General features: G+C 41.3%; 1 protein-coding gene across 2 annotated transcripts; it reads right to left on the minus strand.

Annotated features, from left to right (window-relative positions):
- Positions 1-1,762: 1,762 nt before the first annotated feature.
- Positions 1,763-15,226, minus strand: LOC5511586 (uncharacterized protein YMR196W). Of its 2 annotated transcripts, none has more exons than XM_032380883.2 (13): positions 14,647-15,226; positions 13,690-13,859; positions 12,975-13,148; positions 12,207-12,532; positions 11,315-11,597; positions 10,738-10,961; positions 8,382-8,650; positions 7,782-7,855; positions 7,482-7,567; positions 3,894-4,256; positions 3,030-3,291; positions 2,645-2,921; positions 1,763-2,187 (listed from the first exon to the last, which is right to left on the minus strand). In XM_032380883.2, exons 1-13 carry the CDS (start codon positions 14,826-14,828, stop codon positions 2,124-2,126), a joined length of 2,754 nt encoding a protein of 917 aa, XP_032236774.2. In that variant the 5' UTR covers positions 14,829-15,226; the 3' UTR covers positions 1,763-2,123. The 2 variants fall into 2 exon arrangements, with proteins under 2 accessions (XP_032236774.2, XP_001631928.2); XM_001631878.3 differs by having other exon boundaries at positions 7,482-7,570.
- Positions 15,227-15,440: the final 214 nt, after the last annotated feature.

Consider the following 15,440-nt stretch of genomic DNA (forward strand, 5'->3'; position numbering starts at 1 on the left):
AATACTTTGCTCCCCAATCTCGATCGTATTTTTGGAAACTTGACTTTCTATTTTCGAGTTAAACTCTCTTTGAGTTGCCATAAAAGCTTCGATCTCTTCATAGCGAGCATCATGCATCGCTTTTTCGCCTTTCTCTTCGTCCTGTTTCTTGCTCGATTGTGATATCTCTTCGCCCGCTTCTGCTTGATCAGTTTCGGTCTCAGCATTTTTGTTATTGCCACTATTTGTGTTTACTAGATCGGTGAGTTTTGAGATATAACCATCTTTACCCGCACCTTGTATCTGGAGAGTATTCGTGCTGGTGTAGAAATTAACCGTCACCGATTCAAATTTAAGTACACTTGTTGCTCCATTCCTACTTATGCTGACAAATTTATCGTTATTTCCTTCCTCTAAGTAGGACAACAGAAATTCTTTTAGTTGATCAGAGTCTCCGCTCCATCTGAATTGCTTTTTCTTGTTAATACTTAATAGTTTCTTGTGCTCCGTTATCCCAACTATGTCCGCCATGACATTTGTTTCAACGCTTTACTTTGTTTCAACGCTTTACTTTACTTTACCAGGATTAGCCTAGGGGTAGGAGGGGTGGGCCGGGAGGGGGGGGGGGGGGGGGGGGGGGGGAGCGTACACCTATTCCTAGTGAGAAAAAAGGATATTCAGCAATTCAATAGAATCTAGCGCGTAACCAGGATTAGCCTAGGGGTAGGAGGGGTGGGGCAGAGGGAGGGAGGGGGGAGCGTACACCTATTCCTAGTGAGAAAAAAGGATATTTAGCACTTCAATAGAATCTAGCGCGTAACCAGGATTAGCCTAGGGATAAGAGGGGTGGGCCGGGAGGGGGGGGGGGGGGGGGGAAGCGTACACCTATTCCTAGTGAGAAAAAAGGATATTCAGCAATTCAATAGAATCTAGCGCGTAACCAGGATTAGCCTACGGGTAGGAGGGGTGGGGCGGGGGGGGGGGGGGGGGGAGTGACACCTATTCCTAGTGAGAAAAAAGGATATTCAGCAATTCAATAGAATCTAGCGCGTAACCAGGATTAGCCTAGGGGTAGGAGGGGTGGGGCAGAGGGAGGGAGGGGGGGGAGCGTACACCTAGTCCTAGTGAGACAAAAGGATATTCAGCAATTCAATAGAATCTAGCGCGTAACCAGGATTAGCCTAAGGATAAGAGGGGTGGGCCGGGAAGGGGGGGGGGGGGGGGGGGGGGAGCGTACACCTAGTGAGAAAAAAGGACATTTAGCACTTCAATAGAATCTAGCGCGTAACCAGGATTAGCCTAGGGGAAGGAGGGGTGGGGCGTTGGGAGGGAGGGGGGGGGGAGCGTACACCTATTCCTAGTGAGAAAAAAGGATATTCAGCAATTCAATAGAATCTAGCGCGTAACCAGGATTAGCCTAGGGGTAGGAGGGGCGGGGCGGAGGGAGGGAGGGGGGGGAGCGTACACCTATTCCTAGTGAGAAAAAAGGATATTCAGCAATTCAATAGAATCTAGCGCGTAACCAGGATTAGCCTAGGGATAAGTAGGCTGGGCGGGGGGGGGGGGGGGGGTTGGTCGCAGTCATAAATATCACATAGACGCCTTTACATTATTTCAATTAAGAAGGACGCATTTTGGGCGGCTAAGGGACTCGTCTGTGTACGCGTATGAGAATCATAGTTCAAGAGGTCAAGAGGTTGAAAATGGCGTTTGGGTTTCCTGTGGTCTTACAGGTATCCCGTGGTTAAAGGCGAGACGATATAGAGACAATATAGAGACAAAGAAAAATGGGGGCCCACAGCCGCGCCCCTCTGGTAATTTCATTAAAATTTTAGATTAAAACGGGGGGCCCTTTAGGCGTAACGGCCCTGCACACCATTTAGCGTTTGTCTTGAAGGGTGCGGATAAGATATTATGATCCCGTGCCTTCTTGCTATAAATTCAGTAAAACAATTATCACATGTTAAAACTACTGTTCTACGTCATGTTGTCCACCAAAATGAATTATTAAACCTAACTGGGACTTCGAATACGTGTAAAATGGCGTGTTCGTTGAAATCTGAGCCGTAGTTCACAAAGATGGGATATCTGCGGTAAACGCTTCTACGGAGTGTTGGTGCCGAAGCTTTGACTATGGTGGCGGTCTAGTGGTTGTACACAATCTTGTCCAGTAGATGTGTTACTAGTGCAGACTGGCCAAAGTAGTGACTGGAATGGAGAAAAAAAATTAACAGCCATTTAATAGTATAAGGCAAATGTACAGTGGGGTAAGGGTGCGCGCCTTCTGAGCGCCTACATTTTTCATTGAGGCATTGTCAGATACACTTCATATGCGAAGTTCTTGGTTTAGATATAGTGATCGATAAACGGTCGGGAAGCCGATGACGCAGTAAGCAGGTCTCCCCAAACTCTAAAATACTCTCATCCGATTTATATTCCCCTGCCTCGCTCATCCACGGCTGGCACACCCAGATTGATATGCATTCTTTATCAGTAAAAATTCAAAATAATATACATTCTAGATATTCTTGTGACTTTTAAGACCTATGAAGAAGTCAATGAGCAAAGTTAAAACGTGTTTTTTTAGTTAATGGCCTCCAAAATGGCCACAGAAGATTGATAGTACTAATGAGCCCTTGTTGTGAGACCTGTCTTTCCGTCTCACCTCGCGCCGCATCCTTTCCCTGTGTCTGCGTTGAAATACTCGTAAAACAGGACTAACTGGTTCCAGTACACGTCATAGGTGTACTGCAAGTCGTTGCCATGGCAAGGCCGCTTGCCGCTCTGGTCGGGCAGAAAGACTGACGTCACGCGTTTTGATATCTCGATGGCGACATCGCGAAGGCGCATAAGGTTCCCGGAGCACGATGGGAAATCGACCTTGAGGGTATCACCGTAGAAAAAGTCGTAGCGCTCGAGCGCCTCAACGATCAAGAAGTTCACTAAGGGAAAAAAAGAACATGTTCACTCACCCTAGCGACTATGCCAAGGTCTCCAATATTTTCCGCGTGATCAGAGTGATGTAAATATAAACGCAGTACACGACTTACTGAAAAGCCATATGGGACCGCGGTGGTTCCTGTTCACGCCAGCCTCCCCGGGTGTGAACTCAGCAGACACAAGCACATCCCGCCCGTTGACGATAGTGACTGGTCTTTCCTTGTGGAAAAGCGATAGTGAGCGAATACCGAACGGCGACAAGAACTCATGCTCATTCAGCAGGTAGCCCAGCATTCGGCACAACCTCTCACGGGTGGGAACGGCAAGCAGTCGATGACGCTGGGTATCCCCCAGGGGATCCATAAAAGTGCTCTAAAAAGAGATACAGGAGATGATTTGAGGTGGGTTTAACACAGCTGCAAAAGAACTGCGTTGTTGTACGTTTGTTTTGGTGGTGACAATAAGGTTATTTTATCGCCTATATTAAAAAAAACTGCGCAGATAACGCAAGTAATCAAATCCAAGTCCGGATCCAGAGTATTCAAAGAATGCCAATCAACCTTTGTTATTGTTTACATTTGGCGAATTTGAAAGGGATTACTTGCAAGAAAATAACCTAAAATAACAACCCCCATTTGAAGTCTAATGCTTTATAAACAACATGTGATTAACAGCTAATAGCTCTAATTAGTCGATGAAAATGTACTCTTTGTGTGAGTCGGTGATATGCGAGAGCACGTAATTGCGGTGGATTGGCCTAAACTAATGAAAAGGGATCCCTCCTTTCCTGGATCCCCCCGCCCGCCATAACCCTATCGGATCGGGAGAACCAGTACCCGACTAATATTACTTTATAAGAGAGCCATAGAAGAAAAAATAAAAAACACTCGAAGAATTAGCGATACTCTGTTTTCTGACGTTTTAACATAAAAAAAGTTAAACATAGTGCTTATTTGTTTTCCTTAAGGTTGTACCGTCTTTGTAGCCTGGACATGGGTCTCCGTGAACCAATCAAGGCGCTGCTTAAACTTAGCCAACTTCTCTATCTGCGAATCGTCAATTACAGCGCAACACAACAGCGGAATGAATCCCCGGATGTCGCGCACGCGCAGAGGCCCAGTGCCGAGATTCTCGTGAATGTGGTCGTAATAGAAACCGTCTCCCTGATCCCACATGGGGGCGTGGTCGCGCATGTGGTTCATGACGGCGGATAACAGCGTGAAGTGGTCGAGAAAACGCGTAGCGATGTCCTCGTATGACGGGTCGTTGATTGCGAGGTCTAGTGAGATACCAAGCATCACCACACAATAGAACGCCATCCAAGCCGTGCCTTCCACCTGGGGGCGAATGACAGTCAAGGTTGGTTCTCATTAGGAAGATAGCGGGAAACACGTAATTACCCCATTTTCAATGGCACACAAGCAGACAAGAGCAATCGAAAGAGAACCCAACTGCTTGATTTTCTTGCGCTTGTGTCTGACCGATTTTCGCTTGTGTTGCGCTTGTATATGACCGATTCTCACTTGTGTCTGACTGATTCTAACTTTTGTCTTACTGTTTCCTAATTGTGTCTAACCGATTCTCACTTGTGTCTGACCGATTTTCACTTTCGTCTGACCGATTCTCACATGTGTCTGACCGATTCTCTTGTGTCTGATCGATTCTCAATTGTGTCTGACTGATTCTAACTTGTTTCTGATCGATTCTCACTTGTGTCTGATCGATTCTCACTTGTGACTGGTCGATTCTCACTTGTGACTGTTTCTAAATTGTGTCTGATTTTCACTTGTGTTCGACCGATTCTCGCTTGTGTTGCACTTGTATCTGATCGATTCTAACTTTTGATCGATTTTCACTTGTGTCTGACTGATTCTAACTTTTGTCTGACCGATTCTCACTTGTGTGTGACCGATTCTCACTTGTCTGACTGATTCTTAATTCTATCTAACCGAATCTCACTTGAGTCTGACCGATTTTCACTTGTGTCTGACCGATTTTCACTTGTGTCTGACTGATTCTAACTTTTGTCTGACTGATTCTCACTTGTGTCTGACCGATTCTCTTGTGTCTGATCGATTCTCACTTGTGTCTGATCGATTCTCACTTGTGTCTGACCGATTCTCACTTGTGTCTGATCGATTCTCACTTGTGTCTCATCGATTCTCACTTGTGTCTTATCGATTCTCACTTGTGACTGATTCTAAATTGTGTCTGATCCTCACTTGTGTCTGATCGATTCTCACTTGTGTCTCATCGATTCTCACTTGTGTCTCATCGATTCTCACTTGTGACTGATTCTAAATTGTGTCTGATCCTCACTTGTGTCTGACCGATTATCACTTGTGTCTGACCGATTCTTACTCATGTCTGAGTGATTCTCACTTGTGTCTGATCGATTCTTACTCGTGTCTGAGTGATTCTCACTTGTGTCTGACCGATTCTCACTTGTGTCTGATCGATTCTCACTTGTGTCTCATCGATTCTCACTTGTGTCTTATCGATTCTCACTTGTGACTGATTCTAAATTGTGTCTGATCCTCACTTGTGTCTGATTGATTCTCACTTGTGTCTCATCGATTCTCACTTGTGTCTTATCGATTCTCACTTGTGACTGATTCTAAATTGTGTCTGATCCTCACTTGTGTCTGATCGATTCTCACTTGTGTCTCATCGATTCTCACTTGTGTCTCATCGATTCTCACTTGTGACTGATTCTAAATTGTGTCTGATCCTCACTTGTGTCTGACCGATTCTCACTTGTGTCTGACCGATTCTTACTCATGTCTGAGTGATTCTCACTTGTGTCTGATCGATTCTTACTCGTGTCTGAGTGATTCTCACTTGTGTCTGATCGATTCTTACTCGTGTCTGAGTGATTCTCACTTGTGTCTGATCGATTCTTACTTGTGTCTGAGTGATTCTCACTTGTGTCTGATCGATTCTTACTCGTGTCTGAGTGATTCTCACTTGTGTCTGATCGATTCTTACTCGTGTCTGAGTGATTCTCACTTGTGTCTGAGTAATTCTCACTTGTGTCTGACCGATTATCACTTGTGTCTGATCGATTCTTACTCGTGTCTGAGTGATTCTCACTTGTGTCTGATCGATTCTTACTCGTGTCTGAGTGATTCTCACTTGTGTCTGATCGATTCTTACTTGTGTCTGAGTGATTCTCACTTGCGTCTGATCGATTCTTACTCGTGTCTGAGTGATTCTCACTTGTGTCTGATCGAGTCTTACTCGTGTCTGAGTGATTCTCACTTGTATCTGATCGATTCTTACTCGTGTCTGAGTGATTCTCACTTGTGTCTGATCGATTCTTACTCGTGTCTGAGTGATTCTCACTTGTGTCTGATCGATTCTTACTCGTGTCTGAGTGATTCTCACTTGTGTCTGATCGATTCTTACTCGTGTCTGAGTGATTCTCACTTGTGTCTGATCGATTCTTACTCGTGTCTGAGTGATTCTCACTTGTGTTGCAATTGCTTTTGCGCTTGTGTCCTTGTCACAACCACCCTTTAGTTGTCGCGGCGAATGGCAAAGAACCAATAACAAACGTTTCATGGTAGTCATAGATATATCATAATAGTCAGATATAGATATATCATAATAGTCAGATATAGATATATCATAATAGTTAGATATAGATATATCATAATAGTTAGATATAGATATATCATAATAGTTGGATATAGATATATCTTAATAGTCAGATATAGATATATCATAATAGTTAGATATAGATATAGATATATCTTAATAGTCAGATATAGATATATCATAATAGTTAGATATAGATATAGATATATCTTAATAGTCAGATATAGATATATCATAACAGTTATATATCTTAATAGTTAGATATAGATATATCATAATGGTTAGATATAGATATAGATATATCTTAATAGTTAGATATAGATATATCATAAAAATTAGAATAGAAACAAAAAGCCTAAGCTGTCGTGGTCTTGTACCAGAACAATGAGTACAATACACCAAAAACTGGAATTCGACTCTGCCAAATTTTCGTCTTTACTAAGATTTCTTCAGGGCAGACTCATAATAGTTAGATATATATATATTGATATATCATAATAGTTGAAAATATCACAGGCGTGATAGGCGTTGCCTTCTGTTATGGACAATCATGGAGTGCTGTAGATGTCCCACAAAAAAAGGCATTTTGGCAAAAATGTGAGTTGCAATAAAGCCAGTTCTATTTGTATCCAAATGCACAAACATCTTACATAAGAAAGGTGTAAGAACTAGAAAGTACCTAATGACTAAATCCAAAACCAAGCAAAAACTTGTGCCAATATTTCAGCTTTATAGTGAAAACCTTTATCTCACGAGCCGTCTTCCTTGATTCAGTATCGACGTTAAAGAACTTCACAGTATTTCCATGATTTGTTTGAATAGATGGTCTTGCTTGCTACTTATTGGTGTGAGTTTGTCATCTAAAAAGTCATGTTATTTCTTGGCGGAAGTCCCCTATTGCAAGGAAATTATCCCAGAAACTTATTGTTACTCTGGCAAAAAAAAAGTACATGAAGACAAACCTCGGCGAGGGCAGGTCCAACGTTTGGACTATCAGGAATCTCCTTCTCATCGTCCTCTTTCTCATCCTCATTTAAACGTGGGATTTCTTCTGAAAAGCAGAACAAAACAACAGATGGAATCAACCAAATTATTCACTTATTATCCAATAAGCACCGATGACAGTCGATTCTCCTTAATTAAGTATTAGTACTATCGAGTTTCCATCGGCTTAAGTTAGAAAAACACAGCTATTCCATGGCTTAAGGCCAAGGTTTAACTCTCAAAACTGTGCTGGGTTTAAGGTACACGCGATTTGGAACCTTTGTCGTAATCTAATCCAACGAATCCTCCTCCGAAGATGCTTTTGCCTGAAGAATCCTTCATGTTCGCCCACCTGAAAATAATGTCAGAAATAAGGATATCATAGAGTAGACGGAATAAAATAAGACGGATGAGCTTAACGACAAGTGGCGGATAAAAGTTACGGCTAGTTACGGATGAACGGTAAGAAACAGATAAATGGCAAGACGGACAACGAGTGGTGAGCCTCCGCCTCCACTGATCAAACAACCGTAGGCTCTGGGGACAATATTGGAAGATTCCCTGAAGCTTCTTACCATCGACAGGATGAAACCTATGCCCCTAACGGGGTACACCTGTGACCTACAACCGCGCATTACAGTAGCTTACTTGTAGGTGATGGATATTTTATTCTTTTTCGGCAAGAAAACCCCGAGCTTTGGCCGCCATTTTCAGTATATTTCAAAATGGCGGCCAAATAGCGTACTCTGGGTTTTCTCCTCGTATAAAAAACTCTTACCCCTAGAAATAGGCTACGCTTTACAGGCGTTTCAATGCTATCAATCTTCTTCTATTATCAAATAACCATTAGAAGATTCCAAATAGGGAGATCCACGCACCACGTGTAATTGGTGAGCAGTTTTTGGAAGCACCGTGCAAGGAACACGTGATCACGGTGTCCCTTTCTCCCCGTGATCTTGAACACTCTGTGGCATGCCAGTGCGTGTACGGGTGGGACGACCATCTCGAGGGATGTCTCGTTTCCCGGGATCTGCCCCGTGGGAGACATGAAATCCTCGCTGAGGAGCAGGAGGAGTTGTTTTTTGGCGAAGACTGGGTCGATTTTGGCCATTGGGAGCATGTTCATGGCCTCTTCGTATGATGAGAACTGAAATGGTAAAGGTGAAATGCCAATGCTCTCTGGCGTAAAATCAAGAATAATACTAATAAAAAATTAAAGAGACCATGACACGAAAAATACATAAGCTTTTATAAAAAAATATAGCTATCGATGTTTGCTTTAAAAATGCCTTTGCGCTTATTGATTACAATAATTTTTGTAATCGTGTTTTGAAAATGTCTTCTCTTGGCGACTTTTTTTGATTGGCTGACGTCAAGAGTCGTACACACTTGATGGGGTTCCAGTCGAACTTCGCTTGCCATTGTAGATTTGTAAAGATGAGGACAAGCATATCTCTTGTATTTTTTCTATTTCTCATGTTCAAACAATGGATCCAAGATTAACTTTTTCCTATCACTAAGATAGGGGTTTAAAATCGAAACCTGAAGTAAATGGAATGAAAAGACATCTCTGGAGTGTTTACCAGTTCAAGTCGATCGGTTCATTCAACCAAATGAATTTCAACCGGGTTATTTTGGCTTGTTTTGCGCACTACGCTTCATTTTTACCGGTAAGGATGAATGGTTTGATTATTAGAATATGTTCTATCAGATTGGAATTTATTTCAATGCATTTTTATTCGCAAACTGAGTTGAGATATATACGATTTCTTCCACGTGCGAATGCGAACGGCCATAAAACCAAGACGGGGCGAACAACTTCACTAAAGTTAGTAAACTCGCAAAAATACCAGTTCACCTTCAAACAGCACCCCGGGGTGGAAACTGTTGAAAGAACCACATGCAATTGTAATAATCTGATTCACTGTTGAGCCTCAAAGTACAACAAATTGCCAAACGGGAAAAGCGAAATAGTTTGTTTTACCGCGCCGATTGACAACAGGATTTGATTCAGTCATTCAAGGAATGGAATTTCTCTACAAAACGAACAGTCAAATTATCGGCAATTATCAGTCATTACAATCGGGAGGGAGGAAGGGTAAACATAAAATTCGAATTTGTTCTGGAGCCAAGAAAAGCACGGTGAAGGGTGCAAGTTTTCTTGTGAGTAAATGTACATTTGTGCGGTTGTTGTGCATTCCCTTTCACATATACCAAGTCTTGATGGCAGTTTTTCTTTAAAAAAAAACCAGAACTATTCAGGGATTATAATGCTAGTACCATCTACTGCATTTGCTCGTTTGTTTACTATATAAAAGAGAATTAAATACAATCGAGTTTTTTTTTGCCGTTCAGTCATTCATGGGGTTTAGTCCTCGCATCTCAACCTAGTTTCTCAACCTAGATTATATTTTTCTCTGTATTATTTGAAAGAATAGACGCGGAAATATAGATGCGTTACTTTTTGCCTTGTAATATCGTTTCGCAATTATTTGCAGCGTATATCTTATTGATTTGATCACAATTGTGATCGAAAAAGGGGTGAGTTTGCCAAAAGGTTGGGTGATTTGCGCGCAAATGGTGTTCAAAAGGTAATAAAAAATATTAATAAAAATCACCGCTCCAATTGCTGCAGGATTCCTTATGGATACTTTGCTCAGGTTACACTCAGCTATTTTCTGGGGAAGATACGGACTCCACAATCAATTATATGTGTATTTTGGGTGGGAGCGTCCTATTTTGTATGGGAATGTCTAATGTTTATCGCCCACTTGTACAACTCTTGACGTCACAAGTGATATGCAAATAAGATATTCGGATGTCGCCGGTTTCATGCGAAAATTTGCCAAAATTGCTCATTTTAAAAGGATCAAAAATCAGGTTTCCGTTTAAATCAAGTATCGAAAATTGGAGGAATTATTGTTGGGATATTACGCTACTATACTAACTAGTAAATTTGTCAAAATAAGCAAAAGAGAATTTCGTGTCACGTTCTCTTTAACTAATAACAAATTCAGGGACGAGAAACAAAAAGGTACTCCCATCGTTACCGTTCAGCAGAAGAGGTCCAGCTTACCATTTCAATTGCTAGCCTTTTTAAAACGTTCCCTTAACTTCATGCATATGATTAATGGCATTGAGAGCTAAACATCCTAAGACCCAGCTTTTATTGCACCTAAATTTATCGTGTAATCCTAGATTTATGTGCTTTTATGGCTAAACTCGCCTACTTACCCAGGGGTACTCCCACTTGTCCGGGACACATACCACATCTCGTGTATGCATGGCCCGCCACTCAGCGCACGAGTTTCTACCATCTTTACGGGAGTGCGGTGGTGGCGGCATGTCGTCATCGCCATCCAACCAATCAGCAACCACATAATTATAGAACTGCTTACTCCAAAGGAGGCCCGCGTAGGACTGCCGCGCAACAAGACTTTCTTGCTTGGGAAGCGCGTCTGTGACAGAGAATAGTATATATAAGATAAACCATCATATGAAATACGTGTTTTAAAATCTCTACATTTCATAATGAATACAAGAGTACCAGCCCTGTCGCCCCAAAAAATTACAAAACAAAGCAAAGTTTTGGCGAATATACTACGGCCTACAGTTTATTGTTCATACACTACACTATAAATATCACCCCCCATCCGACTTTTCAGTTTCTTTTGCTCGGACGAAGGGCTAACGCTCTAAATAATGTCAGCGCAATTACTCTGTTTTACAGAGGCGTACAACATACTTTTTCAACATTGTGTTGATTCATATTTTGTCTAAACTACAGTTTCACAAAGCCATTCAAACGTACCTGGGATAACGGCGTTGTAAAACTCATCCGCCTCCTTCTTTCGCTTGTCCATGACTGCGCCAAAAGCTCTCTCCGAGAAGGGACTGGACACAAGCTCGTCTTCCGCCATTAGTCTACATTTGAGAGTGCACTGACCACCGCTGACCACGTCAACCACGTAGTGAGCGGCCATCTTGCTCCCCTGTTGCTGTGTGCTTGTGGCGGATTCCTCGCCGTTTATAATACGCCGATGGAACGCGTCTTTAACAAGTGTCGTATAATTGGCGCTTCCATTAAACAGACGCTGTTGATACAGTGATTCATAAGATAGAACATATAGAGGAATAAGCTTGCACTGACAGATCACGTGACTTTTGGGGTGACAAGCTCGCCCGCGCTCAGGCTTTTAGCGCGAAAATAACAACAAAAAGCAGCTTAATAAGCGCTTACAAATAAGCAAGAAAATTTCTTTTTCAGAAAGGGCTTATTTTCATTGAAATATTTGATTTTTTCGTCGTTTTCTTGCGTGACGGGCGCGGTCATCTCTGTGTTTCTGAATTCGAGAAATAAACCATCCCGAAAAAAATGTCGATCAACCAACCCTTTGTTATTGTTTACAAGTGAACAATCTATTTGAAAGCATTATTAAAAATAGCCATCCAAGATAAAATTTCGATATGAATTTCGTTATATCAAGGTTTTTCCCATACATTTTATTTTGCCGGGACCGGACATGTTAAACATTATATCGAGAATATTGTTATATTAAGTATCGTTATACCGAGGTTCCACTGAATAGGTATATCAGTTTCTTGTCTGAATCGGCATATTGATATGGATGCTTTATTGACTCGATCTTGAGTGGGAGCATAAAACGATTGGCCGTCTAAATGTGCACAAACCTCATACCTACCCATGTGTTGGTCTCATTCTCCGTGAAAAGAAATTCAGGTAAGTTTCCGGATGGATCCACATCAGCTACGAAGACAAACTTGCCACAGCCCCCATGGTTACATTCTGCTGTTCCAGGGTTGGTCTCAACCATAAATGGTTTCCCTGTGAACCCATTATGTTTACACCCCCAGATCCACGTGTTTCGGTACCACAGGGTGGGTAGCACATGAAGGGTAGCTGTGTCTGGACCGCGATTGGTCAGAGTCAGGTTGATAAGTATGTCATTGGGGGAGCTCTTGACATATTCCACTTGGACATCCCAGTATTTGTTATCTTCAAAGATTCCTGTTGCAAAAACCATAAGCGAACTCAAGAAGAAGTGTATTAATAACTCCACCGACTAGTTACCTGGAGAGAGGGAGGAGCAAGCTCCATAAAAGTAGATAGGGGTGCGCATCCTATCTTTTAGGGTAAAAAATCATACCAACTGCTATCCGGCTTCACTATATCTCTTAGGGTTATATTTCTGAGGGTTAACATTGATTTTGTGGACGATCACCCAGTCTGTTTTTTTTTTTATGGGAGTCCCCTCCCTAGCTAGATAGCACTTCAGAAGCTAAGATACTTGAGACAGACAGCTTTTAGCTCTAGCAGCGCACCACCAAATATCATGTGCCAGTTTGAGCATATCATTTGTGTCCCACCCCCTTTACCAGGCTAACCAAACCCATGCACTAGGAGCCACAATTTATTTATTTTTTCTTTTGTTGAAGTTTCCATACAGTACCAGTGTCGAGTAACTCAAACTCTGGGTCCACATGAGTTCTGTTCTTGTTAACTTCAATCAGTTGGCAGTATGGGAACTCCTCCTGAGGGTACTTGTACAGCGCCTTCATGTACGAGTGGGTAGGGGTGGAGTCTAGATAGTAGTAACACTCTTTGACATCTTCACCATGGTTACCTCAAAATGATTGACAGTCGTTTAGTTTTTTTATGGTTACCTTAAAGATTGACAAGAATCCTAATCAGCAATAAATGAACAAAAAAGAATAGCCTTATTAGTAGATGGGGCTAATAATAATTCCCAAATTATTTTAGATATCAATATAATTATGTCTTGTAATGTTTATTTAGAATGAGATAAAATCAGGTAATTCCAGCTTCATGTTTACAATGTAACTGTTACTTACAAAAAATACTTAAAAAACATATACTTTACAATTTTCTATAGTGGAGACGTAAATGAAAAGCAAAATGCAAGAGCCTATTTATTTTGACTTATTTTTAATTTATGGTATTGAATAAAATCACAATGAAACTGTTCCTCTTTAATTTCTTTACATATAAGCAGGGAGAGCAGGGAGAAAATCAGTGAGGTCCCATCAGCCGTACCCTTCAGTGCTGGACCGCAGGGGCTAGTTTTCTGTATTGTGCCACTCCCCCTCCCCCCTCTCCCCAGTATTTGAAGGCCTGTTACAACCCTGCTCTTGGAAGTAAGATACCTTCTTTGTCTGTGAGGCCAAACAGTCTTTCTTTGATAATAGGATCCTTTCCATTCCACAAGCCAAGTGCAAAGCAGAGTTGACATTGGTTGTCTGTTATTCCAAGTAGACCATCCTCACCCCAACGGTAAATCCGTGATCGGGACTGATCATGAGATACAAAGTCCCAACTAAAGGTATACAAAAGATAGTTTTAATCAACCAAAACCAGACAATAAATATAGCAAGTGTGTCAAGAACATTATTGACCTTGTCTGTATCTAATTTGAAGGTAATTTGAGAGATTCATATTATTTTCACAAGAAACATATCTGGTCTATACTTTCTACAACAAAAATTCCTAAGTCAAAATATCATTTTAAATAAAATGTCTAACATATTAATGGAAGGCAATAAGACAAATTGACTGAAAAGTAGCAGGAAAAAAATACCAAAATACTTATTTTATATATTTTATATATTAATAATTTAAATAATAATAATAGATTCATATTGTTATTTAATTTTAAGGTTTGGATTAATTATTTGGGGTGCAACATATTTGAAATCCATGTAACAACAAAAAAAAAACGTTTTTTTTAACATTTCTCTTATCAAAGAAGTGTTAGGAATGTATAATACTCAATCATCAAGAGCAATTTGGTATTTCGAAAACAAAAAAGGGTCGTACGAGAAACCTAGCACCTTTCAAAGACACGTGTGATCAAATCTAAAGTTCTGTTCAAGGGTTGAATTTTGACAAGTTAAGATTAAAAGCGTCTCTGTAGACGCGTTTGATTTGCATATTTGCAAAAAGTACAGATAACTAAATACCTTGCGTTCACGCTAGCCTTCCCAACTGTTTTTATCGATTAAGCGTTAAATGTTTTCAATTTAACACAGCTGTTTACATCGTGTGACGTCCATTTATTTGATACTGCAATCACTTCACTTTATGAGCAGGCGCGAATAACTTACTAATTCCCGTCGTGGGAGTAATCCTCTCTAACCGTTCCCCACTGGCGTTCGGTAAGATAAGGTCCCCAGCGTTTCCACTCTTTCTTGCCACGTTTGTCATCCTTCAACCGTTTTGTCTCCTCCGTTGAATGTTCCATCACCAGAGGTGATTGATGGTGTCTCAGCGAACTTTTCTTGAACATTGTAACGCGCGTGGCTTGAACTTACTCGGTGTACGTCTAGGAGCTTGCGCTACCGGAAGAATGCACCGAGAATCGCAGGGACTACACTTTAGGGTCAGCCAGCAGTATTTTAACGATCGCACGCAAGCGATACCTATCGTAATAGCAAACGCCAGATGGCACACCTTTCTCGATATGGAACTGAAACCTAATGCGATTTGGTTTATATCTGGTCCTGCAACGCCAGCTAACCTTTTATATTTATGCATCTTTTGTGATGATAACAATCACATGCCACTAGTCACGAATGCCAAGCTTAGACGGCCGTGACAGCCAGACGACAATCGGACCACGACAATCTCAAAAGTCAAGTGTGTCCGCCATGTTGGACGAGATCCTCCTTGGAAGGACTGGGCTACCACAGGCAGTCCACGAATGTTCTTCAGCCAAACAGCAACGCAGATCATCATTTGATTTTCTTTGGGTTCATATAAAACACGTGATCATAATCTTATTCACATTCTTTTTTTTTTTTTCTTCTTTCTCCTTTTTCGTTACGTAAAGCAAAAAATACTTACATTACATTTTTACTTTCTAGTGAGTTTAATTTTATTTCCGTTCATTTCTTACTTT

Source organism: Nematostella vectensis, chromosome 4 (assembly GCF_932526225.1).
Source record: "Nematostella vectensis chromosome 4, jaNemVect1.1, whole genome shotgun sequence".
NCBI lineage: Eukaryota > Metazoa > Cnidaria > Anthozoa > Actiniaria > Edwardsiidae > Nematostella > Nematostella vectensis.